Below are 27,145 nucleotides of genomic sequence, written 5' to 3' on the forward strand. Positions count from 1 at the left end.
TCCAGTGGAGCAGAGGAGCCTGTAGGTGAGTGTTGGAGAGTCTCCAGTGGAGCAGAGGAACCTGTAGGTGAGTGTTGGAGAGTCTCCAGTGGAGCAGAGGAGCCTGTAGGTGAGTGTTGGAGAGTCTCCAGTGGGCAGAGGAGAGCCTGTAGGTGAGTGTTGGAGAGTCTCCAGTAGAACAGAGGAACCTGTAGGTGAGTGTTGGAGAGTCTCCAGTAGAACAGAGGAGCCTGTAGGTGAGTGTTGGAGAGTCTCCAGTAGAACAGAGGAACCTGCAGGTGAGTGTTGGAGAGTCTCCAGTGGAGCAGAGGAGCCTGTAGGTGAGTGTTGGAGAGTCTCCAGTAGAACAGAGGAGCCTGTAGGTGAGTGTTGGAGAGTCTCAGTAGAACAGAGAGGAGCCTGTAGGTGAGTGTTGGAGAGTCTCCAGTAGAGTGACAGAGGAGCCTGTAGGTGAGTGTTGGAGAGTCTCAGTAGAACAGAGGAACCTGCAGGTGAGTGTTGGAGAGTCTCAGTAGAACAGAGGAGCCTGTAGGTGAGGTGTTGGGGAGAGTCTCAGTAGAACAGAAAGGAACCTGTAGGGTGAGGTGTTGGAGAGTCTCCCAGTAGAACAGAGGAACCTGTAGGTGTGAGTGTTGGAGAAGTGTCCAGTAGAACAGAGGAACCTGTAGGTGAGTGTTGGAGAGTCTCCAGTAGAACAGAGGAACTTGTAGGTGAGTGTTGGAGAGTCTCCAGTGGAGCACAGAGGAGCCTGTAGGTGAGTGTTGGAGAGTCTCCAGTAGAACAGAGGAGCCTGTAGGTGAGTGTTGGAGAGTCTCCAGTAGAACAGAAAGGAACCTGTAGGTGAGTGTTTGGAGAGTCTCCAGTGGAGCAGAGGAGCCTCCCAGGTGAGTGTTGGAGAGTCTCCAGTAGGAGAACAGAGGAGCCTCCAGGTGAGTGTTGGAGAGTCTCCAGTAGAACAGAAAGAACCTGCAGGTGAGTGTTGGAGAGTCTCCAGTAGAACAGAGAGGAGCCTGTAGGTGAGGTGTTGGAGAGTCTCCAGTAGAACAGAGAGGAGCCTGTAGGTGAGTGTTGGAGAGTCTCCAGTAGAACAGAGGAGCCTGCAGGTGAGGTGTTGGAGAGTCTCCAGTGGAGCAGAGGAGCCTGTAGGTGAGTGTTGGAGAGTGTCCAGTAGAACAGAGGAGCCTGTAGGTGAGTGTTGGAGAGTCTCCAGTAGAACAGAGGAACCTGTAGGTGAGTGTTGCAGAGTCTCCAGTAGAACAGAGGAGCCTGTAGGTGAGTGTTGGAGAGTCTCCAGTGGAGCAGAGGAGCCTGCAGGTGAGTGTTGGAGAGTCTCCAGTAGAACAGAGGAGCCTGTAGGTGAGTGTTGGAGAGTCTCCAGTGGAGCAGAGGAGCCTGTAGGTGAGTGTTGGAGAGTCTCCAGTAGAACAGAGGAGCCTGTAGGTGAGTGTTGGAGAGTCTCCAGTGGAGCAGAGGAGCCTGTAGGTGAGTGTTGGAGAGTCTCCAGTAGAACAGAGGAACTTGTAGGTGAGTGTTGGAGAGTCTCCAGTAGAACAGAGGAACCTGTAGGTGAGTGTTGGAGAGTCTCCAGTAGAACAGAGGAGCCTGTAGGTGAGTGTTGGAGAGTCTCCAGTAGAACAGAGGAGCCTGTAGGTGAGTGTTGGAGAGTCTCCAGTAGAACAGAGGAACCTGCAGGTGAGGTGTTGGAGAAGTCTCAGTAGAACAGAGGAGCCTGTAGGTGAGTGTTGGAGAGTCTCCAGTAGAACAGAGGAGCCTGTAGGTGAGTGTTGGAGAGTCTCCAGTAGAACAGAGGAACCTGTAGGTGAGTGTTGGAGAGTCTCCAGTAGAACAGAGGAACCTGTAGGTGAGTGTTGGAGAGTCTCCAGTAGAACAGAGGAACCTGTAGGTGAGTGTTGGAGAGTGTCCAGTGGAGCAGAGGAGCCTCCAGGTGAGTGTTGGAGAGTGTCCAGTAGAACAGAGGAGCCTGTAGGTGAGTGTTGGAGAGTCTCCAGTAGAACAGAGGAGCCTGTAGGTGAGTGTTGGAGAGTCTCCAGTAGAACAGAGGAGCCTGTAGGTGAGTGTTGGAGAGTCTCCAGCAGAACAGAGGTGAGTGTTGGAGAGTCTCCAGTAGAACAGAGGAACCTGCAGGTGAGTGTTGGAGAGTCTCCAGTAGAACAGAGGAGCCTGTAGGTGAGTGTTGGAGAGTGTCCAGTAGAACAGAGGTGCCTGTAGGTGAGTGTTGGAGAGTCTCCAGCAGAACAGAGGTGAGTGTTGATGAATCTCCAGTACAACAGAGGAGCCTGTAGGTGAGTGTTGGAGAGTCTCCAGTAGAACAGAGGAGCCTGTAGGTGAGTGTTGGAGAGTCTCCAGCAGAACAGAGGTGAGTGTTGATGAATCTCCAGTACAACAGAGGAGCCTGCAGGTGGGTGTTGGAGAGTCTCCAGCAGAACAGAGGTGAGTGTTGAAGAGTCTCCAGTAGAACAGAGGAACTGTAGGTGAGTGTTGGAGAGTCTCCAGTAGAACAGAGGTGAGTGTTGGAGAGTCTCCAGTAGAACAGAGGAACCTGTAGGTGAGTGTTGCAGAGTCTCCAGTAGAACAGAGGAACCAGCCTACCCGTGTGAGTCGGTCGGTGACTTTGAGAAGGTTCAGAAATTGCCCCCAACCTTTTGGCTGTCCATGCTGGTCTTGGTCGAGTATTGGTGTGATGAGGTCAGGAGGGAATACTGCTGTCACTATCACATTGTGTGCTGTTTATTTGCAGGGTGATTATGATCCGTCCAAGACGAAGGTGGTCCACTTCACTATGAACCCTGCTGAGATAGCTCAGAGACACAGAGAAGAGGAGCTGAAAAGGTTGCATGATGAAAATGACAAACTGAAACAGAGGCTGAAGTTGCTAGAGGAATCTGGAGGCTCGGTGGATGACCTGACTCAGAAGGTGGAGAAGAAACTACAGGAACCAGATGCCGGAAAGGAGGTGGAAGGTCAGAATGATTGTTTCAGGTGGAGGATTGTGTCGGATAGTCTATGGTGTTGGATAGTTGGTGTAAGGTGGTGGATGGTTAGTGTCAGGTGGTGGATTATGTCGGATAGTCTATGGTGTTGGATAGTTGGTGTCAGGTGGTGGATGGTTAGTGTCAGGTGGTGGATTATGTCGGATGGTTAATGGTGTCAGGTGGTGGATTGGGTCAGATGTTCCATGCTATCAGATAGTGGATTGTGATATATGGTCGATTGTGTGAAGAGGGAAATGTCAGATGGTTGATTGTTTCAGATGGGAGATTATATCAGATAGTGTACTGTGTCAGATGAGACATCGTGTCAGATAGTGTATTGTGTTAGGTGATTCATTGTGTCAGATATATTGTGTGTGAGGCATGTCAGGTGATGTGTGTAGGTGATTGGCATTGTGTCAGGTGATGCATTGTGTGCATTGTGTCAGATAGTGTATTATTGTGTCAGGTGATGTCATTGTGTCAGGTGATGATAGATGTATTGTGAGGCATTGTGTCAGTGAGGCATTGTGTCAGTGAGGCATTGTGTCAGTGGATTGTGAGGTGCATTGTGTTAGGTGAGATAGTGTATGGTGTATTTTGGTGAGGCATTGTGTCAGGTGATGACATTGTGTCAGGTGATGCATTGTGTCAGATAGTGTATTGTGTCAGGTGATGTCCAGGTGATGCATTTGTGTTAGATAGTGTATTGTGTCAGATAGTGTATTGAGGCATTGTGTCAGATATAGTGATGCTTTGTGTATTGTGTCAGTTGAGGCATTGTGTCAGATAGTGTCATTGAGGTGTCAGGTGATGAGGCATTGTATCAGATATAGTCAGTTGAGGCATTGTGTTAGGTGAGGTGATACATTGTATCAGATAGTGTATTGTGTTAGGTGAGGCATTATGTCAGATGGTGTATTGTGTCAGGTGAGGCATTGTGTCATATTAGGGAAATGACAGATAGTGTATTGTTCCAGATGGGACCTTTGGCATAGTATTGGGAGGTCAAGATGTTTCAGACAATGTTTTCAACCTCCTGTCCCTCAGAGCTGAAGAGCCAGCTGACCCGGGAAGAGCTGCGCAACAAGCGACTGATGGAGGCATTCAAAAAGACGAGCCAGGAGTTCCGTGAGGTGTGCTACCAGCTGACAGGCTACAAGATTGACATCCCCTGTGCCAGTCAGTACCGACTCACAAACATGTATGCCGATTCCCCACAAGACTACCTGCTGTTTGCTGTGAGTAGAGGGCAGCTCTAGGGGCACCTGTTGTTGCTGTGAGTAGAGGGCAGCTCTAGGGGCACCTGTTGTTGCTGTGAGTAGAGGGCAGCTCAAGGGGCACCTGTTGTTGCTGTGAGTAGAGGGCAGCTCTAGGGGCACCTGTTGTTGCTGTGAGTAGAGGGCAGCTCAGGGGGCACCTGTTGTTGCTGTGAGTAGAAGGCAGCTCTAGGGGCACCTGTTGTTGCTGGGAGTAGAGGGCAGCTCTAGGGGCACCTGTTGTTGTGAGTAGAGGGTAGCTCAAGGGGCACCTGTTGTTGCTGTGAGTAGAGGGCAGCTCTAGGGGCACCTGTTGTTGCTGGGAGTAGAGGGCAGCTCTAGGGGCACCTCTTGTTGCTGTGAGTAGAGGGCAGCTCAAGGGGCACCTCTTGTTGCTGTGAGTAGAGGGCAGCTCTAGGGGCACCTGTTGCTGGGAGTAGAGGGCAGCTCTAGGGGCACCTGTTGTTGCTGGGAGTAGAGGGCAGCTCTAGGGGCACCTGATGTTGCTGGGAGTAGAGGGCAGCTCTAGGGGCACCTGTTGTTGTAGAGGGTAGCTCAAGGGGCACCTGTTGTTGCTGTGAGTGAGAGGGCAGCCTAGGGGTTGTTGTTGCTGGGAGTAGAGGGCAGCTCTAGGGGCACCTCTTGTTGCTGTGAGTAGAGAGGGCAGCTCAAGGGGCACCTCTTGTTGCTGTGAGTAGAGGGCAGCTCTAGGGGCACCTGTTGCTGGGAGTAGAGGGCAGCTCTAGGGGCACCTGTTGTTGCTGGGAGTAGAGGGCAGCTCTAGGGGCACCTGATGTTGCTGGGAGTAGAGGGCAGCTCTAGGGGCACCTGTTGTTGCTGTGTTGTTTATGTTTGTTAATGTCTACGAGGAACAGGTCTGTATCATGTGGATATAGCTGAGGGAATACATTGTAGCGTAGGGAATGTAAGTTAGCTCAGTATTATACATTATGTCTATGCTACAAAAAGTCAGAAGTTAAAGAACACCTGCTGTGTTACGATAACTATAGATAATGTCATGGCGAAGATACATTAACTATAAGCATGTTAGAAATTGGTTGTTCTTCAGCTTCTATGGATTAGTATGCATCAATTCAGTGTAAATATTTATAATTTGGGAATTAACAGTAAATAGATTTGTTAGTTAGTAAACAATTCAGTAGTGATTTTGATTTCTGTTGATATTGAAAAAGACAAGTATATATGTAATATGGTAGCTAGGCCAGACTGAGGAGGACATTAACACGAAGATGTTTCCTTCACAGCATAGCTCCTCGGGTGAGACACAGATGCTCCAAACGGCTTTCTCCGAGACGGTGCAGGATCTCATTGACCTTTACCTTGCTAAACAGGACAGTATCCCGGCATTCCTCAGTAGCGTCACACTGCAACTGTTCAGTAGTCGAACCATGTGTGCAGATTGAGTGTACCTCTCAAGTGAGGGTTTTAATGTCAAGGTGTGCACCTCTGAAAAGGGTTTTAATGTCAAGGTGTGCACCTCTCAAGTGAGGGTTTTAATGTCAAGTGACCTCTGGTGACAGAGATGCCTCTCCTTGCAATGAACACTGATGATGATGATGATGGAATGCAGTACACAGTGATGTAACGCTGCTTTTGCTGCTGCTGGAATGCAGGGCCTAGATTTTCGAAGCTCTCTTAGCGCTAAGATAGTCGTAAGTGCCATACATTAACGTTGACTTACGACTCTCTTAGTGCTAAGAGAGCTTCGAAAATCTAGGCCCTGTGATGTAATTCTAATGCTGCAGATACCAAGTCTGCTGAGTGTTGGAAATTCACTAAATATGCGACTGTCTGGAAGGTGACTAACTGCTTGTAGGTCATCAGTATATATGATCAGTGAACATGAAGAGATGGATGGAGATGTGCACGTGGAATCCTGCCTTTGTAACCATTGGAAACGACAGTTGTTATCGTGTACAGTAACTGTTGATACTGATATGTTGTTTTTTTAGGAAGATAATAAAGATCACACATGTAATTTGTTCTCATTCTTTTCAACCAGCTTGAGAACCTGGCAGATTATTGAGGTCCAGATGACGGTTTACAGAGAACCTGGCAGATTATTGAGGTCCAAATGACGGTTTACGAGAACTGAGAACCTGGCAGATTACTGAGGTCAGATGAGGTCCGGTTTACACTGAGAACCTGGCAGATTATTGAGGTCCAGATGACGGTTTACACTGAGAACCTGGCAGATTATTGAGGTCCAGATGACGGTTTACACTGAGAACCTGGCAGATTATTGAGGTCCAGATGACGGTTTACACTGAGAACCTGGCAGATTATTGAGACACCAATGTCTTAAAAGCATCTAATCTCAATCTTCTGCATTTCCTGAAGTTGACTTACTCTCATAGTCTGTTTGTATTATCTTACTGTTAGAGGAATAGGTCACCAAGTTGTCTGAGGGGTGGCAAGTTGCTGTGTGGAGTTACTTCCCTTAAGTGTACTAGGAGCCTGGGATCATGGGCTCTAATCCTTGATTATCTCTGTTACCTGCCTCACTTCCAACTGTCATCCCTCATGCCAGGTTTCAAAGAAACACATAAAACTAAAGCATGACATGGATTCGAGGGCATCCTCTTGTATCACTGTAGAATACATGTTCACAGAAAGCAATAACAACAGATTCCTTTTCACAAACAATTTTGCAAGACTTTATTCCACAATATACTTCTCTATAGTGCCGAGTGCAGTTGTCAAAAGACAGGATTTCCTGATGTCATAAATCAGTATTATGCTGCAAGGTCTGGGCTTGAAAATTGTGTTCCTTTGTATCTGTGTAGATCAATACTGGGGCAAAAAAAATAATTCATCTTCCTTGTGCATATATATGAGCAAAACCATATATAACAGATTCACTGGATGTAAAGCTTATTGCATTACTGGTCATCCAGAATTACAATCACACTCTTAACTGGAAAAAAGTGCTGAAATAGATCAAATCTGGAATGAATTTTAAGTAATATATGTGTTTTGATTCATGAGATAATATCATACTTGCAGATTTGATGAATAACTTTGATGTATGCTCCAACTTTACACAGTGAATTAATGTGACCGCATTAGAAAATTGTAATTTAGTAATCAATGCTTAAAATACCAACATTGATGTTTACTTAGAAGTGGTCTCAGGTGGTACATTCACATAACACACAACGACATCAAGTACTTCCTAAATGTGCATCCAAGGAGGTGGATTAAAGAGGTATTGCAGAAAACACAGTGCCATAAACTCATGCTTTAAATCTGATGTGACAGTCGGACTTCAATATTCCGCAGACCCAATGAAATCAAGCTAGCTTCACAGTTACAATCAAATGGGATTCTTTGGTCCACTGGTCCACTGACGTACAACTCAACACAGGTCAAGGAATATATTTCCTGTCCTCAAGCTGCCATCGTCATAAATAAGGTAATGAGGTTTGCCAGCAGTGGGCATGAAGATGTCTGGTGTGTCTTTACTGAAACCATGCATGGAATTCACCATATCATACGGAATGTTAATTACATACATAACTATAATATGACTTTGTGAATGGATTCTCATTGTTATTTATCAGGAAAACAAAGGTTCATATTCCAGTAAAATGTACTTTTAGACAACAATAATTGTCTAAACACATTAGATGAAATAAATGAGGTAATAAATGCAATTAGAAATGCCATGTGTAGAGAATGAAGTGTACCATCTGGACACTGTGAGCAGTGATGAGACTTAGAGAGCCAATATACAAGCTACTGATAACACAAACAATTAACATCACTGAACAGTAACTTAACTACTTAACTATCACTTAAGTAGTCGGCAATATACATATTTCAATATCACATTATTCTCTATTGAGAAATAAAAGATTGACATCTTAATTGTCACAGATTCGAGCTCATCAACAGCTGGACCTCCATGTGACCTTCCTGATCTTCAACAAAACATTGTAAAACATTGTAAAATATTGTAGAGCAATAACACGATGGAGGATTTCTTCAAACATGATAAAATGCATGAATAATGTTGTGTGGAGGTTAATGTTAAAATCTGAGCTAATCAGAATACAGTCAACAAAGATAAAGGGATTATATATATATTGCACAAGTATTCCTAAGGGGACCATCTCAAACTATCACTTTTATTCTGTGCACCGATTAACTTTGATATAAATTTATTTTCAGTTCCTAAGTGAATTTGAATTTTGAATTTGCCCATGCTAATACTTGTCATGGAGACACTGAATTGTTCCCAATGTGAAATAGTCTGAGGTGGCCCCTGATCCACAGGTGAGCAGGGTAGCAGGGTAAATGCTGCACAGTACATCACATATATCACAACATGAGGACAAAAATATACTCTTCATATAATGTGGCTGAAGACTAGCTTGGATATGTCACAGGATATTTTCAGGGTCAGATTCCATGTTATGCAGTCCAAATCTTTCATTTCAATGGACTCTCCAAATGAGAATAATGTCAGATTATCCCCCATTTTTTGGCCCGGTTTTCACTGTGAAATACCTGACAAACTTATCCAAGTTACTCTGCTGCTGCTGTCATCAGCATGCTCTATGTATTATATGTCCTTGCACTGATGTTTCCAGCTGAGTCTAAATAGCAATAGAAATACAAACAGTTGGAAGAATTAAAATTACAAATTCCTGAATTTTCAAGTTTAAAGAGTAAGTTTTGTGACCTAATTTCCTTTTGTGAAGTAATTACTTCCATTTTCTGTTATCCTTTTCACAATTTGTTAATTTTTTAAGGTAACATCAGCTACACCAACATGTGGGTCACAAGGACAGGTGACCTTGACCTCTACTTCTGAAGGTCGGCTATCAAGCGACGAACAAGGCGTTCCCATTCCTGTGGAGTCAGTTGTCTCTTGATGAGCTGCAGGCGGTACAGCTGTTCCCAAAGCTGTGAAATGAATCAAAGGCCGGACTGAACAATCATGTCTTGTGTCCCTTCACATGTTTCATCACAACAAAAAGTATTTGACTTCCTCTAATAACGTTTTCAAAATCCAAAACTTACTTTACTTTTCTGAGTCATTGTTAAGGTGCCATAATCTATAAATGATATGTAAAACAATTCTCTATTTTGACTGTAAACCTCTAATGATTTCATCCTCTTGTTATTTCGATGGAGTCCATCTGCTGGAACCCAACTCCACCCCAGCACCCTGGACCTGCAGGAGCCCCATCTCAACCAAAGCTCCCTGGACCTGTAGGAGCCTCATCTCAACCAAAGCTCCCACCACCTACAGGAGCCCCATGCCACCCCAACACCCTGGACCCTGTAGGAGCCTCATCTCAACCAAAGCTCCCACCACCTACAGGAGCCCCATGCCACCCCAACACCCTGGACCTGTAGGAGCCTCATCTCAACCAAAGCTCCCACCACCTGCAGGAGCCCCATGCCACCCCAGCACCTGGACCTGTGGAGCCCCATGCACTGAGCCCAATCCCAACCAAAGCTCCCTGGACCTGTAGGAGCCCTCATCTCAACCAAAGCTCCCACCACCTACAGGAGCCCCATGCCACCCCAGCACCTGGACCAGGAGCCTCATCTCAACCAAAGCTCCCACCACCTACAGGGAGCCCCATGCCACCCCATCCTGGACCTGCAGGAGCCCAATCCCAACCAAAGCTCCCTGGACCTGTAGGAGCCCCATCCCACCACCACATCCTGGACCTGTAGGAGCCCCATCTGCCAACCCCCAAGCTCCCACCACCTGCAGGAGCCCCATGCCACCCCAGCACCCTGGACCTACAGGAGCCCCATGCCAATCCCAAAGCTCCCTGGACCTGTAGGAGCCCCATCAACCAAAGCTCCCACCACCTACAGGAGCCCCATGCCACCCCAGCATCCTGGACCTGCAGGAGCCCCATCCCAACCAAAGCTCCCTGGACCTGCAGGAGCCTCATCTCAACCAAAGCTCCCACCACCTACAGGAGCCCCATGACTCCCCAGCACCCTGGACCTGTAGGAGCCCCATCTCAACCAAAGCTCCCACCACCTGCAGGGAGCCCCATGCCACCCCAGCACCCTGGACCCGTAGGAGCCCCATCCCTGTAGAGAGCCCACCAAAGCTCCCACCACCTGCAGGAGCCCCATGCCACCCCAGCACCCTGGACCCGTGGGAGCCCCATCTCAACCAAAGCTCCCACCACCTACAGGAGCCCCATGCCACCCCAGCACCCTGGACCCGTAGGAGCCCCATCTCAACCAAAGCTCCCACCACCTACAGGAGCCCCATGACTCCCCAGCACCCTGGACCCGTAGGAGCCCCATCTCAACCAAAGCTCCCACCACCTACAGGAGCCCCATGACTCCCCAGCACCCTGGACCTGTAGGAGCCCCATCTCAACCAAAACACCCACCTCCCCGCATGGCAATAAAAGCAGCCCCACCTCCTGCGGGAGCCGCATGGCAATAAAAACACCCACCTCCTGCGGGTACTCCTTTTCAACTGTCTCTATCCTGACCTCTTCACACTCCTCCTGGGAAGGCTGTGGCTTGTCACTAGAAACCAGCTCAAAATCGACTCGCTGAGCTCCACGCTGGGCCTCCAAGTTGTTGTTCACTCGAACACATCGGGTGGCATTGTGGTAGCCAGGGGCAACAACTGTGATACGGTAGTACCCGTCAATCAACAGGCGATAGTAATCACCATCAGCAGCTGTAAAGACAACAACCCCTGATGTAAAGTTGATCCCATAGATGTAGGATGAGTTACAGCAAGCAGCCTGAATTAGTCTAGTGTGTCAAGACATGTATCCAAGGTGTTCATTCACCAAGCTAGAGCAATGGCTGTGTTAAAGTGTGGGACTGACAACACCCAGAGCTGGGACTATCTCACATCTATGATAATGTATGAGAGCGACAAATTTTGAACCCTTTTCAATCCTGTGCATTAAGTAGAGAGTGTGTTGTCGCAGTCTATATTGTGTACAAACCTGTGAGAATATCATGAGCAATATACTCTCCGGATGTCATGTTGGTCGTCTTGATGGCAGCATCCTTTACAGGAACTCCATCGGTTGTCTTCACGAGACCCTTCACTCCAATGTGACTCTGAAACACATCATGTTGTGGGCTGCAGGGATGCTCTTATCTTGACACAATAAGGAACTCACATATACACACAAAAGCAATGACTGGGAACAAGTAAACCAACTACTACAGACCAATCATTAAACCGACTACAACTGACTATCCAGGAAACCCACTAATTTGACTATCCAGGAAACCCACTAACGCCGACTATCCAGGAAACCCACTAACGCCAACTATCCAGGAAACCCACTAAACTATCCAGGAAACCCACTAATGTTGACTATCCAGGAAACCCACTAATGCTGACTATCCAGGAAACCCACTAATGCTGACTATCCAGGAAACCCACTAACGCCGACTATCCAGGAAACCCACTAACGCTGACTATCCAGGAAACCCACTAACGCTGACTATCCAGGAAACCCACTAACACCTACTATCCAGGAAACCCACTAATGTTGACTATCCAGGAAACCCACTAACACTGACTATCCAGGAAACCCACAAATGCTGATTACCCAGGAAACCCACTAATGCTGACTATCCAGAAAACCCACTAATGTTGACTATCCAGGAAACCCACCAATGCTGACTATCCAGGAAACCCACAAATGCTGATTATCCACAAAACCCACAAACGCTGACTACCCAGGAAACCAACTAACACTGACTATCCACAAAACCCAGTTGCACTGTCCAGCCAGTAAACCCACTAATGCTGACCATCCAGGAAACCCACTAATGCTGACTATCCAGGAAACCCACTAATGCTGACTATCCAGTAAACCCACTAATGTTGACTATCCAAGAAACCCACTAATGCTGACTATCCAGGAAACCCACTAATGCTGACTATCCAGGAATCACTATGAGTAAGAGGCAACTGAATCCTGTTTGGAGTGTGCTGTGTGGACTAAGCTGGCCTCTAACGCTGACTATCCAGGAAACCCACTAATGCTGACTATCCAGGAAACCCACTAATGTTGACTATCCAGGAAACCCACTAATGCTGACTATCCAGGAAACCCACTAATGCTGACTATCCAGGAAACCCACTAATGTTGACTATCCAGGAAACCCACTAATGCTGACTATCCAGAAAACCCACTAATGTTGACTATCCAGGAAACCCACCAACGCTGACTATCCAGGAAACCCACAAATGCTGATTATCCAGGAAACCCACAAATGCTGATTATCCAGGAAACCCACTAATGCTGATTATCCAGGAAACCCATTTATTCTGATTATCCAGGAAACCCACTAATGCTGACTATCCAGGAAACCCACTAATGCTGACTATCCAGGAAACCCACTAACACTGACTAACACTGACTATCCAGAAACCAACTAACACTGACTACCAGAAACCCACAAATGCTGAATCCAGTTGATGCTATCCAGGAAACCTAAACTATCCAGGGAGCCCTAACGCTGACTATCCAGGAAACCCACTAATGCTGATTATCCAGGAAACCCACTAATGCTGACTATCCAGGAAACCCACTAACGCTGACTATCCAGGAAACCCACTAACACTGACTATCCAGGAAAACCCACTAATGCAAATGCTGATTATCCAGGAAATGCTGATTATCCACTAATGCTGACTATCCAGGAAACCCACTAATGCTGACTATCCAGGAAACCCACTAACGCTTGCTATGACTTATCCAGGAAACCCACTAACACATTATGACTATCCAGAAAACCCACTAATGCTGACTATCCAGGAAACCCACTAATGTTGACTATCCAGGAAACCAACTAACACTGACTATCCAGAAAACCCACTAACACTGACTATCCAGAAAACCCACTAATGTTGACTATCCAGGCAACCCACCAACGCTGACTATCCAGGAAACCCACAAATGCTGATTATCCACAAAACCCACAAACGCTGACTACCCAGGAAACCAACTAACGCTGACTATCCAGGAAACCCACTAATGCTGACTATCCAGGAAACCCACTAATGCTGACTATCCAGGAATCACTATGACTAAGAGGCAACTGAATCCTGTTTGGAGTGTGCTGTGTGGACTAAGCTGGCCTCTACCTGCAGGATGTAGAAGATAAGGGCATCTTTGTTCTCTTTCCAGTAGTCTTCCAGATCCCAGTCCCAGGGGAACTTGGTGCAGCCCAGCTCAAGGGTGATCTCAAAGCAGTTGGTGTCAAGGTAGTTGTAGTCCTGCATACCTAGAAAGTGGATATATGCAGGTAGTTGTAGTCCTATGTACCTAGATAGTGGATATATACAGGTAGTTGTAGTCCTGTGTACCTAGATAGTGGATATACACAGGTAGTTGTAGTCCTGTGTACCTAGATAGTGGATATACACAGGTAGTTGTAGTCCTGCATACCTAGATAGTGGATATATATACAGGTAGTTGTAGTCCTGCATACCTAGATAGTGGATATATATACAGGTAGTTGTAGTCCTGCATACCTAGATAGTGGATATATACAGGTAGTTGTAGTCCTGCATACCTAGATAGTGGATATACACAGGTAGTTGTAGTCCTGTGTACCTAGATAGTGGATATATACAGGTAGTTGTAGTCCTGCATACCTAGATAGTGGATATATATACAGGTAGTTGTAGTCCTGCATACCTAGATAGTGGATATATATACAGGTAGTTGTAGTCCTGCATACCTAGATAGTGGATATATATACAGGTAGTTGTAGTCCTGTGTACCTAGATAGTGGATATACACAGGTAGTTGTAGTCCTGTGTACCTAGATAGTGGATATATACAGGTAGTTGTAGTCCTGCATACCTAGATAGTGGATATATACCTATACAGTGGATATATGTACAGTTGTAGTCCTGTGTACCTAGATAGTGGATATATACAGGTAGTTGTAGTCCTGTGTACCTAGATAGTGGATATATACAGGTAGTTGTAGTCCTGCATACCTAGATAGTGGATATATACAGGTAGTTGTAGTCCTGCATACCTAGATAGTGGATATATATACAGGTAGTTGTAGTCCTGCATACCTAGATAGTGGATATATACAGGTAGTTGTAGTCCTGCAAACCTAGATAGTGGATATACACAGGTAGTTGTAGTCCTGCATAATCATTTTTAATCCTACTTTTGATCGATTTTCGATCATTGGAACACCACAAGCAGGTACTGAATAAAAATGAAATCTCACTGTGATAGGGATATATACAGGTAGTTATAATCAACATAGGGATATATAAAGGTAGTTTTAATCTACATAGAGGTATATATGGTACACAGGTATGTATAATACTGCATATCCAGATAGTGTATATACATAGGTAGTTATAATATTACATACCTAGACAGTGTATATACACAGGTATTTATAATACTGCATACCCTAGACAGTGTATATACACAGGTATTTATAATACTGCATACCCAGATAGGGGATATACACAGGTATTTATAATATATACAGGTAGTTATAAGATAGTAGTATATACACAGGTATTTATAATACTGCATACCGTGACAGTGTATATACATAGGTATTTATAATACTGCATACCAAGATAGTGTATATACATAGGTATTTTAATACTGCATACGTGATATGTATAGTGATAGTATAATATACATAGCTAGTAGTGTATATACACAGGTATTTATAATATTAATACAGATAGTGTATATACACAGGTATTTATAATAACATACCGTGACAGTGTATAAACATAGGTATTTATAATACTACATACCGTGTAGTGTATAAACATAGGTATTTATAATACTGCATACCAAGATAGTGTATATACACAGGTAGTTATAATATTACATAGCATTTAGATAGTGTATATATACAGGTATTTATAATACTGCATACCGAGATAGTGTATATACACAGGTATTTATAATACTGCATACCTAGATAGTGTATATACACAGGTATTTATAATACTGCATACCTAGATAGGGGATATACACAGGTATTTATAATACTGCATACTGTGATAGTGTATATACATAGGTATTTATAATACTGCATACCTAGATAGGGGATATACACAGGTATTTATAATACTGCATATGTAGATAGTGTATATACACAGGTATATATAATACTGCATACCTAGATAGGGGATATACACAGGTATTTATAATACTGCACACCGTGATAGTGTATATACATAGGTATTTATGATACTGCATACATAGATAGGGGATATACACAGGTATTTATAATACTGCATACCTTGATGGGTACACACATAAATAGGTATTTGCAGGGTACTTGGTGCAAAGAAAAATGTAATTGAACATAGTGATCATCTTGAGACAGGTCATAACCTCAAGCTTTTGTTTGGATAATGAGATGGGCAAGATTCCCGTGTGGATGCATCACCTCATCACTACTCACCTCGAGGCACTGAGTACCACTCTCCCCCATTAGTGATGCCACCTTGCTCCCCAAAGTTGTCATCACCGGTCATGTCGCATGCTTTATGGGGCTGACCCATCTTGGTGTGTTCCTTGGCGTAGGACCTGGCCAGATACCTGACACAGACAATGGAGAACATCAGTTACAGAATTCCAGCAGCACTACAACACAGCAAGAGCAGGTCCAGGCCATACCTAATTCTGTTTTCCAACTTGGGTCAGGCAATATGCAACAATCACTCATTCACTCACCAACTTGGTATAATTAAATACATAGTAATATTTTAATGATGACGCTAACAACAATTTGCAAAGGAAATTGATAATGGGAATGAAAGACAAATCTGTAAGATAAATAGTTGTTATGAAGATGTGTATTTTCAGGTCTCATGTAGACAGAAAGGGCCGTATTACCATGCAATGTACACACAACATATTTTACTTATATCCAAACGCGTCAGCTTTATGTAGAAGGTAAGCAGCCCCTAATGATCCATGTAACCCACAAGCATGACAAAGGTTCGCCATGAGAGTGAAGCTGGATTCAAACCCACAATCAGCAGATCTTTCACAGAATTTTAGTGCTTTTCACTAATGTCACACCTTTGTCACCATAGCAACTCATTGTCATGGCAACGCATATACTGACTGACTGACTGAGTTTAGCTTTACGCTGCTTTTAGCAATATTCCAGCAATATCACGGCGGGGGACACCAGAAATGGGCTTAACACATTGTGCCCATGTGGGGAATCAAACCCGGGTCTTCGGCGTGACGAGCCAACGCTTTAACCACTAGGCTACCCATCACTTCTAACGATATACACACCTATAATGATATATGCAGATATAATGATTAATACTGGTTGTAAACAGTCGCTGCACAAACATATCAAAGACAAACCATATGTTATTTCTATTAGATGCAAATGTCGAATTAAGAAAAGAGTATATTCCACAGAAATTATTTGTGTCACCTTACTAGGGAAAACTTATCAGATTTTTATAATCAGAAGACAAATCTATTCATGAAAAACAAGTGTAGAAGTAAGCACAACTCATATACCCCTGCTTCCCACTTCGGGACATGGATATGACTGATATATATATATATACTGGTCAATAGTCTACACTAAGAGGGAACTAAAGGTTATGAACCTAATATATATATATATATATATATATATATGACAAAGAATCAGCAGCTCACAAGACTTTCTCCTTGACCCCACCAAACTTTATAGACATGTTAGATCATAGTTTTGCCATTTACTGATAACATTAATAATTGAACCTAGCATGTATAGCTTCAGAGTTCTGCTCTGGACAAGATAACCATCAAAGACATTTTGCACTAAGTCCATGGAAACAGCAAAAAATAAGATTCTGATAAACTTTAAAATAGCAAAAGGCATATCTATGGGTCATGATTAACTTGCGTGTTAAGTCTGGTGAACCTGGCCTGTAAACTTTAAGGGACATGCTCCAGACAAAGTTTCAGGATGGAAGGACAGACGGAAGGACCGATGGACGGAAGGTCCAATGGAAGGACAGAATGAATGCTATATACACCAGCTACTTTGTAACTTCATACTTTGGGGGTATAATTAGCCCTGTTTATAACACACTTGTTGACATGAAGAAACGTCTGATTTCTTCTGGCAACTAATTTTACAATGTTATGATGCTTTCCACTGTTCGCACTGTCCACACTTTGCCTGTCATTATAACACTACATTAAGGGGCTGAAGGCCTTATGTACAATAAACCATGTTGATCTTGAAGTGATACACAACATCATGCACAAGGAGAATATATACATGAATGATAACTGAGTTTACACCAACAATGTGGTTGATGTACAGTGTGATGACATTACCAATAATTGCTGTGATTACAGATAATGACTATGAAGCCAGTGATGCCGATTTAAGAAAGGAGTATATTCCACAGAAATATTTGGGTGACCCTACAAGGGAAATACTTATAAGAATTTAATCATGAGAAGACTAATCTGTCCATGTAAAATTAGCCCTATTTTTAACACATTCGCTGTGATTAAGGAAGAGTCTGATTTCTTCTGGCAACTAATTTTACAATGTTATGATGCTTTCCACTGTTCGCACTGTCCACACTTTGCCTGTCATTATAACACTACTGTATATGGGCTTGAGGACATATGTACAATAAACCGTCCTGATCTTGATATACACACCTCAAGGTTGCATCATCAGGCGCCTTGGTGTACTCCTGCGGTTTGCCACTGCGGGTAGTGTCGTATGGGTAGTTGGCAACAAGGTCCCCGCCGTGGAGGTTAGCCGACAGGACAAACGGGATCCTTGCTAGCCATTTCATCACAGCACGTGTCTCTGGCTGCAGCTGCAAGGTCAAGGTCAGAAAAAGGTTACATTTTTGTTACATCTGTGTTTAAATTGTTGACAGGAACTAATACGACAGCATATATTTTTGTATAAATGTTACTCATACATGCCTTGCATAAAACAATTTACATGAGACACAGTTTGTGTTCCTTTTCTCATTAACAAGGAGCTACTTTTGGTTTGACATGTCAGGACACTTACATTGGTGACGTTCTTAATTGCAAATTCCACCTTCTCCAGGTGGTTGTTACGGCCCTTGTGTTCTGCCTCATGCTGATACATAATTGAGTTCAGGTCGGGGAAGTTGCGGTTCAGATCCACGCTGTTGTTGTTGGCGCGACCAATAAGCCAGTCAGGATCACCACCCTTCTCCTGGCAACAGGAAACACAGGCAGTAAAGTCTTCAGTGAGCAATGTGTAAAACCTGAGCCAAAGTGAAGGTAAAAATATAAGGTAATGGTTGATTAATGTCCCTATTCCATCCATAAGCACCATGTACCTTGACATCATTGTAGTTCCTGTAGGCCTGCTCCCCACCCCACCCTTCCAAGCACCATGTACCTTGACATCATTGTAGTTCATGTAGGCCTGCTCCCCACCCCACCCTACCCTTCCAAGCACCATGTACCTTGACATCATCGTAGTTCATGTAGGCCTGCTCCCCACCCTACCCTTCCAAGCACCATGTACCTTGACATTGTTGTAGTTCCTGTAGGCTTGATCCCCACCCCACCCTACCCTACCAAGCACCATGTACCTTGACATCATTGTAGTTCATGTAGGCCTGCTCCCCCCCACCCACCCCACCCTTCCAAGCACCATGTACCTTGACATTATTGTAGTTCCTGTAGGCCTGCTCCCCACCCCACCCCTCCTCCAAGCACCATGTACCTTGACATTGTTGTAGTTCCTGTAGGCTTGATCCCCACCCCACCCTATCCTCCAAGCACCATGTACCTTGGCATAATTGTAGTTCCTGTAGGCCTGCTCCCTCACTCCCCCACCCCACCCGCCCTTCCAAGCACCATGTACCTTGACATCATTGTAGTTCATGTAGGCCTGCTCCCCCACCCCACCCTTCCAAGCACCATGTACCTTGGCATAATTGTAGTTCCTGTAGGCCTGCTCCCCACCCCACCCTATCCTCCAAGCACCATGTACCTTGACATTGTTGTAGTTCCTGTAGGCCTGATCCCCACCCCACCCTATCCTCCAAGCACCATGTACCTTGGCATAATTGTAGTTCCTGTAGGCCTGCTCCCCCCCCCACCCCACCCCCCTTCCAAGCACCATGTACCTTGACATCATTGTAGTTCCTGTAGGCCTGCTCCCGCCCCCACCCCACCCCACCCTTCCAAGCACCATGTACCTTGGCATAATTGTAGTTCCTGTAGGCCTGCTCCCCACCCCACCCTATCCTCCAAGCACCATGTACCTTGACATAATTGTAGTTCATGTAGGCCTGCTCCCCACCCCACCCTTCCAAGCACCATGTACCTTGGCATAATTGTAGTTCCTGTAGGCCTGCTCCCCACCCCACCCTATCCTCCAAGCACCATGTACCTTGACATAATTGTAGTTCCTGTAGGCCTGCTCCCCCACCCCACCCTTCCAAGCACCATGTACCTTGACATAATTGTAGTTCATGTAGGCCTGCTCCCCCCACCCCACCCTTCCAAGCACCATGTACCTTGGCATAATTGTAGTTCCTGTAGGCCTGCTCCCCACCCCACCCTATCCTCCAAGCACCATGTACCTTGACATCATTGTAGTTCATGTAGGCCTGCTCCCCCACCCTACCCTACCCTTCCAAGCACCATGTACCTTGGCATAATTGTAGTTCCTGTAGGCCTGCTCCCCACCCCCACCCTATCCTCCAAGCACCATGTACCTTGACATAATTGTAGTTCATGTAGGCCTGCTCCCCACCCCACCCTTCCAAGCACCATGTACCTTGGCATAATTGTAGTTCCTGTAGGCCTGCTCCCCACCCCACCCTATCCTCCAAGCACCATGTACCTTGACATCATTGTAGTTCATGTAGGCCTGCTCCCCACCCCACCCCACCCTTCCAAGCACCATGTACCTTGGCATAATTGTAGTTCCTGTAGGCCTGCTCCCCACCCCACCCTATCCTCCAAGCACCATGTACCTTGACATAATTGTAGTTCATGTAGGCCTGCTCCCCACCCCACCCTTCCAAGCACCATGTACCTTGGCATAATTGTAGTTCCTGTAGGCCTGCTCCCCCACCCCACCCTATCCTCCAAGCACCATGTACCTTGACATCATTGTAGTTCATGTAGGCCTGCTCCCCACCCTACCCTACCCTTCCAAGCACCATGTACCTTGGCATAATTGTAGTTCCTGTAGGCCTGCTCCCCACCCCACCCTATCCTCCAAACACCATGTACCTTGACATCATTGTAGTTCATGTAGGCCTGCTCCCCACCCCACCCTTCCAAGCACCATGTACCTTGGCATAATTGTAGTTCCTGTAGGCCTGCTCCCCACCCCACCCTATCCTCCAAGCACCATGTACCTTGACATCATTGTAGTTCATGTAGGCCTGCTCCCCACCCTACCCTACCCTTCCAAGCACCATGTACCTTGGCATAATTGTAGTTCCTGTAGGCCTGCTCCCCCACCGCACCCTTCCAAGCACCATGTACCTTGACATCATTGTAGTTCATGTAGGCCTGCTCCCCCACCCCACCCTTCCAAGCACCATGTACCTTGGCATAATTGTAGTTCCTGTAGGCCTGCTCCCAGCCATCAGGGTTCATGGATGGCATGATGTGGATGTGTATGCTGTTCACCAGGAAGTGGATTAGCTGATCGTTCTGTTTGTAACCTTCACATAAGAAGTCAATGAGCCTGAGAAGCACCTCCCGCCCCACCACCTCATTACCATGCATGTTGCCGACATACTTGAACTCAGGTTTACCTGAAACAAACATGGCATTCATTAGTTTTATCAAAAAGTTCATTTGAAAGTTGCTTACAAAATCCGTCTCTTGACCTTTCAGGCAGACCAATGCATTGATCCAAATCCTAACTAGTGTAGAGGTACAGAAGGTCACCTTCATTGAAAGACCTAACACACAAGGTAAAAATATAATACTGTAATTGGACCTCACACACAAGGTGAAAATATAATACTGTAATTGGATCTAACACACAAGGTGAAAATATAATACTGTAATTGGATCTAACAGACAAGGTGAAAATATAATACTGTAATTGGATCTAACACACAAGGTGAAAATATAATACTGTAATTGGACCTCACACACAAGGTGAAAATATAATACTGTAATTGGATCTAACACACAAGGTGAAAATATAATACTCTAACACACAAATTGGATCTGTAATTGGACACAAGGTGAAAATATAATACTGTAATTGGATAACTACCACTAACACACAAGGTGAAAATATAATACTGTAATTGGACCTCACACAGAAGGTGAAAATATATATACTGTAATTGGATCTAACACACAAGGTGAAAAATATAATACTGTAATTGGATCTACACAAGGTGAAAATATAACACAAGGTGAAAATATAATACTGTAATTGGATCTAACACACAAGGTGAAAATATAATACTGTAATTGGATCTAACACACAAGGTGAAAATATAATACTGTAATTGGATCTAACACACAAGGTGAAAATAGTTTACTTGTTTCTTACATTCATGAGAAATGTTTGAGACTCTCTCTGTACTGTGAACTGAACTTGTTCTATTCTGCTATGTGACAACACACTCTATAATACTACAGCTGTATGATGTTCTATTCTGCTATGTGACAACACACTCTATAATACTACAGCTGTATGATGTTCTATTCTGCTATGTGACAACACACTCTATAATACTACAGCTGTATGATGTTCTAATCTGCTATGTGACAACACACTCTATAATACTACAGCTGTATGATGTTCTATTCTGCTATGTGACAACACTCTATAATACTACAGCTGTATGATGTTCTATTCTGCTATGTGACAACACACTCTATAATACTACAGCTGTATGATGTTCTATTCTTGCTATGTGACAACACACTCTATAATACTACAGCTGTGATGATGTTCTATTCTGCTATGTGACAACACACTCTATAATACTACAGCTGTATGATGTTCTATTCTGCTATGTGACAACACACTCTATAATACTACAGCTGTATGATGTTCTATTCTGCTATGTGACAACACACTCTATAATACTACAGCTGTATGATGGTCTGTACCAGAACATCCAGAACATCCAGTGTTTATCATCAAGAGCATCAGTGGAACTAGCTGTCTGGGGTGATTAAGATTCTCCTGACATTTGAGAAAATTGTTTCTACCTGGTTCGGTGGAACCACCAATGCAAAAATCTGTTGAATAGCACTTCCTGTGCATGGCTGTTGTTGGTTGTTGCAAATACCATAACAGCAAAGTTGGTAAGCAGGATGTGAAGCCATGGTCATGATGTTATTAACAATGTCAGCTTAGTCAGAGAGGCAACAGTCAGTCTGGCCAGTTTGAGAGGCCACAGTCTGAGAGGTAGTCTGTCTCACACTCCCTGAACCATATTATTTTCCACAATGTTTAGCCCTCCCTGCAATGCTAAAACCCTAAATGAAGCAAGTCTAGATTTCCTCAGGTTCAGGAATCTCTGGTCTTACTGGGGCTCCTTTTTAGTTTAAAATGGATTTAATTGCTATCAAAATTATATGTATTCAGGGACTAAACGTTAGTCTATCTGAGAGGCCACAGGCAGAGAGGCCACAGTAGGTGAAAGCAATATAGTATAGTATTTCCATACCACTACTTACAACAGATAACAAAGCATCCCTTACCACTTATAATAATTAAAACACAATGTAATGAACTTCAAGTGAATAATAACACAATTACATCACAGGTTGACAAAATATTTCAAGCCATATTACAATTTAAAAACTTCAATCCTATTTATACTTTCCCATTATCACTCCAAATAAAATTAAAAGCATGTCCTTTAAATAACAAGTCATCTTAGGGTCAGTACTATTAATTACTATATTTCATCAATCTAACCATAACCTGTTCACCTAAAATAATATATTTTGTGCAGAATTTATACTTTTGGGAGTTGAAAACCCCCCCACAAACATAAAACATTATGAAGCATTTGATTTAATTGTACTTAGGCCAGACCAATTTTATTTCTTGTTTTACAGATTTTTGTCCTCAGAGAAACCTAAAGGCAGGAGGAAAAAAAATTTAAAAAAATCACCAGTCAAAGTAATATTCCTTTTAAATACTAAAAGTATTTTATTTTGGGCAATTTATGAAGTGTATATGGGTCAAAAACAATCAAAACATTTTTTTTTGTAAGTTACACTTTTGGCCAACAAAGACATGAGTATTTTATTTTTTGAGCAGGGAATTTTTTTTTTCTTTTCTTCTTATTTTTGAAATACGACCGGCGGATCTGTAAAACAAGAAATAAAATTGGTCTGGCCTTACTGAAAACTGCAACATATCTCGATACAAATTCTACAATGTAAAACCTTATTTACATATGGAAAGGAAGGCGTTTTAGGATAAAAAAGAAATACTATTTTCAAGACTGTTAGTCAGTAGACATTCTATGGAGCATGGATGGTGTAACATAAACTCTTTCAAAATGAGCAGTTTTACTCTACTTTTTGTTTTACATTTTTGACATTATGGAATCTCAGGCACTGCACTATACTATATAAACCTGAATAGTTTATGCACATGTGAATATGTGAGTTAAAAGTATTTTCATTTTCCATTAAACATACTAGATGCTCCTGATAAGCTGTGAAATCTATTTTCTATGTCACAGGCTTTCTGCTACACTGGACTGAAGCCAGTTAAATGAAACAGTGACAGCTTTTCTACTGAACATTTAATTGGTAGCCCATTCTACAGAATGGAGTTGTGACACATTTGCAACACCCTATGAGAAATGAGAAACAGTGAGAAAAATTTTCCTATATATACCACTTTTATATATGCTACTGTCAGGTGTATTCTTTAACATCTATATTGTAGTGTGCTGTAGGAACATCTTGCACCTGTTGTTGCTATGGTTACAAATAGAAAATGGAGGACAGCTTGTCTAATTCCCCACTCTTGTCACGTCACGTCAGTTAATTCACCAGGAAAGATTGGAAATCAATCAAGACAGCTGGAAACATTTCCAGCTCATCATACATTTATCAAAGAATGAATGATCCTCATTTAATAACAGCCATTCCAAACAAACAGCCACAAAGACAGTGACAGTATAATTAATAACATGTTCAACATCAAATCCTAACACAAATGAAACCAGTTTATAATGGATTAGCCTACAGCATAGCGAAGCGGCGTGTTATACGCCCACATAACCAACACCGCTATTAAACCGCTATTGTAGGAGGACATGGGACCTGGCCGAGTGTGTATTGATTTTCATACATAAAGATGTCCAGCAGGGCACCATGGACACAGACATACAGTGGTCCAACCATCTTCTGAACAATGTCCAGCAAGTGGATAAAGTTATTGATATCCCCAGCAATGGTAAAATTGTCAATACTGATTGACTGTCAAATGTGTGGGATAATTTTCATCCACGATACAAAAACTGTACAAACTTTAGAAATAATTTATCACGAACCTCACTATTTCTGAACAATATTGTTAATCTTCATTACCGATGTATTTAATTCAGAAACTGGTTTCAGATATCATACCCTCTGTTATTATAGCTTACTGTTCACACATCCTAGTACTCATGTACTAGATCTTACTATTCATAAAGCTCATTAATTTCCTATTAGGTTTCATTGATGATACTTCTCATGACGTACATACATAACAACATTGTTAGCAATAGACCTCATTGCTTCACTAGGTTATAGTGTCTATACACTTCCTGCATGTGTACTGTAGAACTGAACTTACTGTTAACATTTCTCCAAGGTTCGATACCAAGTATGTTTAACAGATTTTCTTTCAAATATAACTTTGACAAATGCTACGATAGAAACTTGTTGTTTATTGCTAGATACTGCGACAGAGACAGTTTTCATCCACTCCCTCTCTGCTGAGTTCCACTTCTCAGTTGTTAGTCGTTTGGTCACAAGGAGTGTCACATCAATACGGTGACACACGACACTGTTTGAAGTGTAAATGATGGCAGTGGGAGGTATGATCAATTTCTCCTTTGATGAAACTTACTTATCCATGCTGTGTATTGGAAAGCAAAGTGGCATATCCATCATCACTGAACCATGCATGGTGGGTGATCTTCTTGAGCATAAATAACTTAACAAACATTTCTGCTGAACATCTTTAGTGCACCTTGAGGATATCACATTAGTTTAAAACAGACAAAGCAAAGGAGAAGCAGAGAAACAGTAATTTCCAGGCTAAGGTGTTGCCATTTGAACTTAAATATTTTTACCAACTATCCCAAACTTTGCAAAAAATCTCAAACTATCAAAAGGCACCAGTTCATCATTGAGACCTATCTATGAGCCAACTTTGGTATAGAAATATGCTTTTCAAGGTATACTACGAAAACATCTTGCCCGGACCGAACATAAATATAACATGGTATTATTATTATTATTATTGGATATTTATACAGCGCACATATCCATGCACTTGTGCGCGCTCAAAGGCTGGTATTTTTTCCCTCGATCATTGGATGTCAGTTTCAGCGGCACATCTTATTATCAATCTCAGCTCCCTGGGGATCATACACGTCTTGCTGCCACAAGGCGCACAGAGTTATTGCGGCTTTCCCATCCTTACGAGGTGCCCATTCGCAGCTGGGTGGACTGGGACACATAGTCACAGTACTTTGTCCAAGTTTAATACTGCACGTTGCTGTACCCGCAACTAGGTGTTTGCACGTATTCATGTGGCCACCATCTGGTCATATACCAACGGATTCGTGGGTTCTTTTAAGTGCACAGGGTTGTGTACTGTACACTAGGGTTTGTGACAACACTGAAAGAGTCTGCACACATAGTTGACTCCAAGGTTTTTACACCCGGTCACTAGTGGGCTCGATCCGGCACCTCAAGCGTGCTGGATCACTAGCCTGGCGCCTTAGCCAGCTCGCCCACCATGGCCCTATATATATTGAATTTTATCTTGGACGATCAAATAGATTTCACTTGAAATAACTAATCTATTGCTTTTAAGTAGGGAGAAAAAGATTTTACTAGAAAACAATGCAAGAATGTAATAGAATCTTCCATTTCATACCAATATATATATATATATATATATATATATATATAGACAAAGTCGACCTTTAGGCGACATTTGTACGGCAATGCGACAACTTTTAGGCGACAGCTGTCATGCCCTAAGGATATATTTCTGTCGCCTAAATATCTGCATGTCACAACTATGTTCATTTTCCTTAATAACTATTCCAAACTAGATGGTTGGATAGAGGGTCGATCTCTCAGGACAGCCGGGTGTGCTTCTTTTGTATTTTTATAAAATTTCAGTGCTGTTATTGAAAAAAACAAAAATATCATATATATAACGTCTGCGACCTTTCGGTGACCACGTGGTTTTCTATAAAATTCTCTAACACATGGATATATGTTCAGAAATAAACAATGGAGAAATTATTGTCTAAATATATACTCTTAGGTTTTGTACAGTTTTTTCAAATATACACATCGTCAAGTGTTCAGCATAACATCACTGTTTTATTTCGCCAGTACCTTTGATTTGCCTTCACAGCTCCCTGTCGTCAAAAGCGTGAAAGTTCAAAAGCGGCAGCGTCGAAATGAACACTTAGCTAATAATTCAATAATGTCTGTAGATATTGTGGGAGCTGACAGACAAGACTAATATGCCACCAAGAACCGTTTAAATACTTAAAACATTTCATTCTTCGATCAAAATAACAATGTAATAATCTGTAAATAAATTGAATTCATGTTTCACCACGAAGGCCGTTCCGTTTTGTGTCAAATCGGATCCCCTTTGCTACAGTTTTCA

At 43.4% G+C, this 27,145-nt stretch overlaps 2 protein-coding genes and 1 long non-coding RNA gene across 3 annotated transcripts in view; 1 reads left to right on the forward strand and 2 right to left on the reverse strand.

The window, feature by feature from the left end:
• LOC124266139 (mitotic spindle assembly checkpoint protein MAD1-like) overlaps positions 1-6,248 on the forward strand; it is a 31,362-nt gene extending 25,114 nt beyond the window's left edge. Inside the window, exons 16-18 of the mRNA XM_046700949.1 lie at positions 2,759-2,981; positions 4,041-4,231; positions 5,515-6,248. Coding sequence (XP_046556905.1) covers positions 2,759-2,981; positions 4,041-4,231; positions 5,515-5,673 — 573 coding nt within the window. The 3' untranslated portion in view covers positions 5,674-6,248. The remainder of the gene's footprint in view (positions 1-2,758; positions 2,982-4,040; positions 4,232-5,514) is intronic.
• LOC124266136 lies at positions 4,410-5,508 on the reverse strand. Its single transcript, XR_006895640.1, has 3 exons — positions 5,078-5,508; positions 4,929-5,001; positions 4,410-4,746 (listed from the first exon to the last, which is right to left on the reverse strand). It is a non-coding gene; the product is annotated as an uncharacterized LOC124266136 (long non-coding RNA).
• A 663-nt stretch (positions 6,249-6,911) lies between the features above and the next one.
• LOC124266140 (carboxypeptidase E-like) lies at positions 6,912-21,075 on the reverse strand. Its single transcript, XM_046700950.1, has 8 exons — positions 20,842-21,075; positions 18,308-18,478; positions 17,941-18,104; positions 15,707-15,843; positions 13,386-13,525; positions 11,224-11,341; positions 10,714-10,946; positions 6,912-9,181 (listed from the first exon to the last, which is right to left on the reverse strand). Exons 1-8 carry the CDS (start codon positions 21,073-21,075, stop codon positions 9,080-9,082), a joined length of 1,299 nt encoding a protein of 432 aa, XP_046556906.1. The 3' UTR covers positions 6,912-9,079.
• Between the last annotated feature and the right edge of the window lie 6,070 nt (positions 21,076-27,145).

Source organism: Haliotis rubra, unplaced genomic scaffold, assembly GCF_003918875.1.
Source record: "Haliotis rubra isolate DU_JTF1 unplaced genomic scaffold, ASM391887v1 Scf1231, whole genome shotgun sequence".
Taxonomy (NCBI): domain Eukaryota; kingdom Metazoa; phylum Mollusca; class Gastropoda; order Lepetellida; family Haliotidae; genus Haliotis; species Haliotis rubra.

What these genes read in the sequence shown, in the direction of transcription:
- LOC124266140 (XM_046700950.1), bottom strand. Translation starts at nt 21,075, where the DNA reads ATGAATGCCATGTTTGTTTCAGGTAAACCTGAGTTCAAGTATGTCGGC. An exon ending in GGAACTACAATTATGCCAAG is followed by an intron (nt 18,479 to 20,841) that starts GTACATGGTGCT and finishes TCCTGTTGCCAG; the next exon opens with GAGAAGGGTGGTGATCCTGA. An exon ending in TTATCTTCTACATCCTGCAG is followed by an intron (nt 11,342 to 13,385) that starts GTAGAGGCCAGC and finishes GATGTGTTTCAG; the next exon opens with AGTCACATTGGAGTGAAGGG.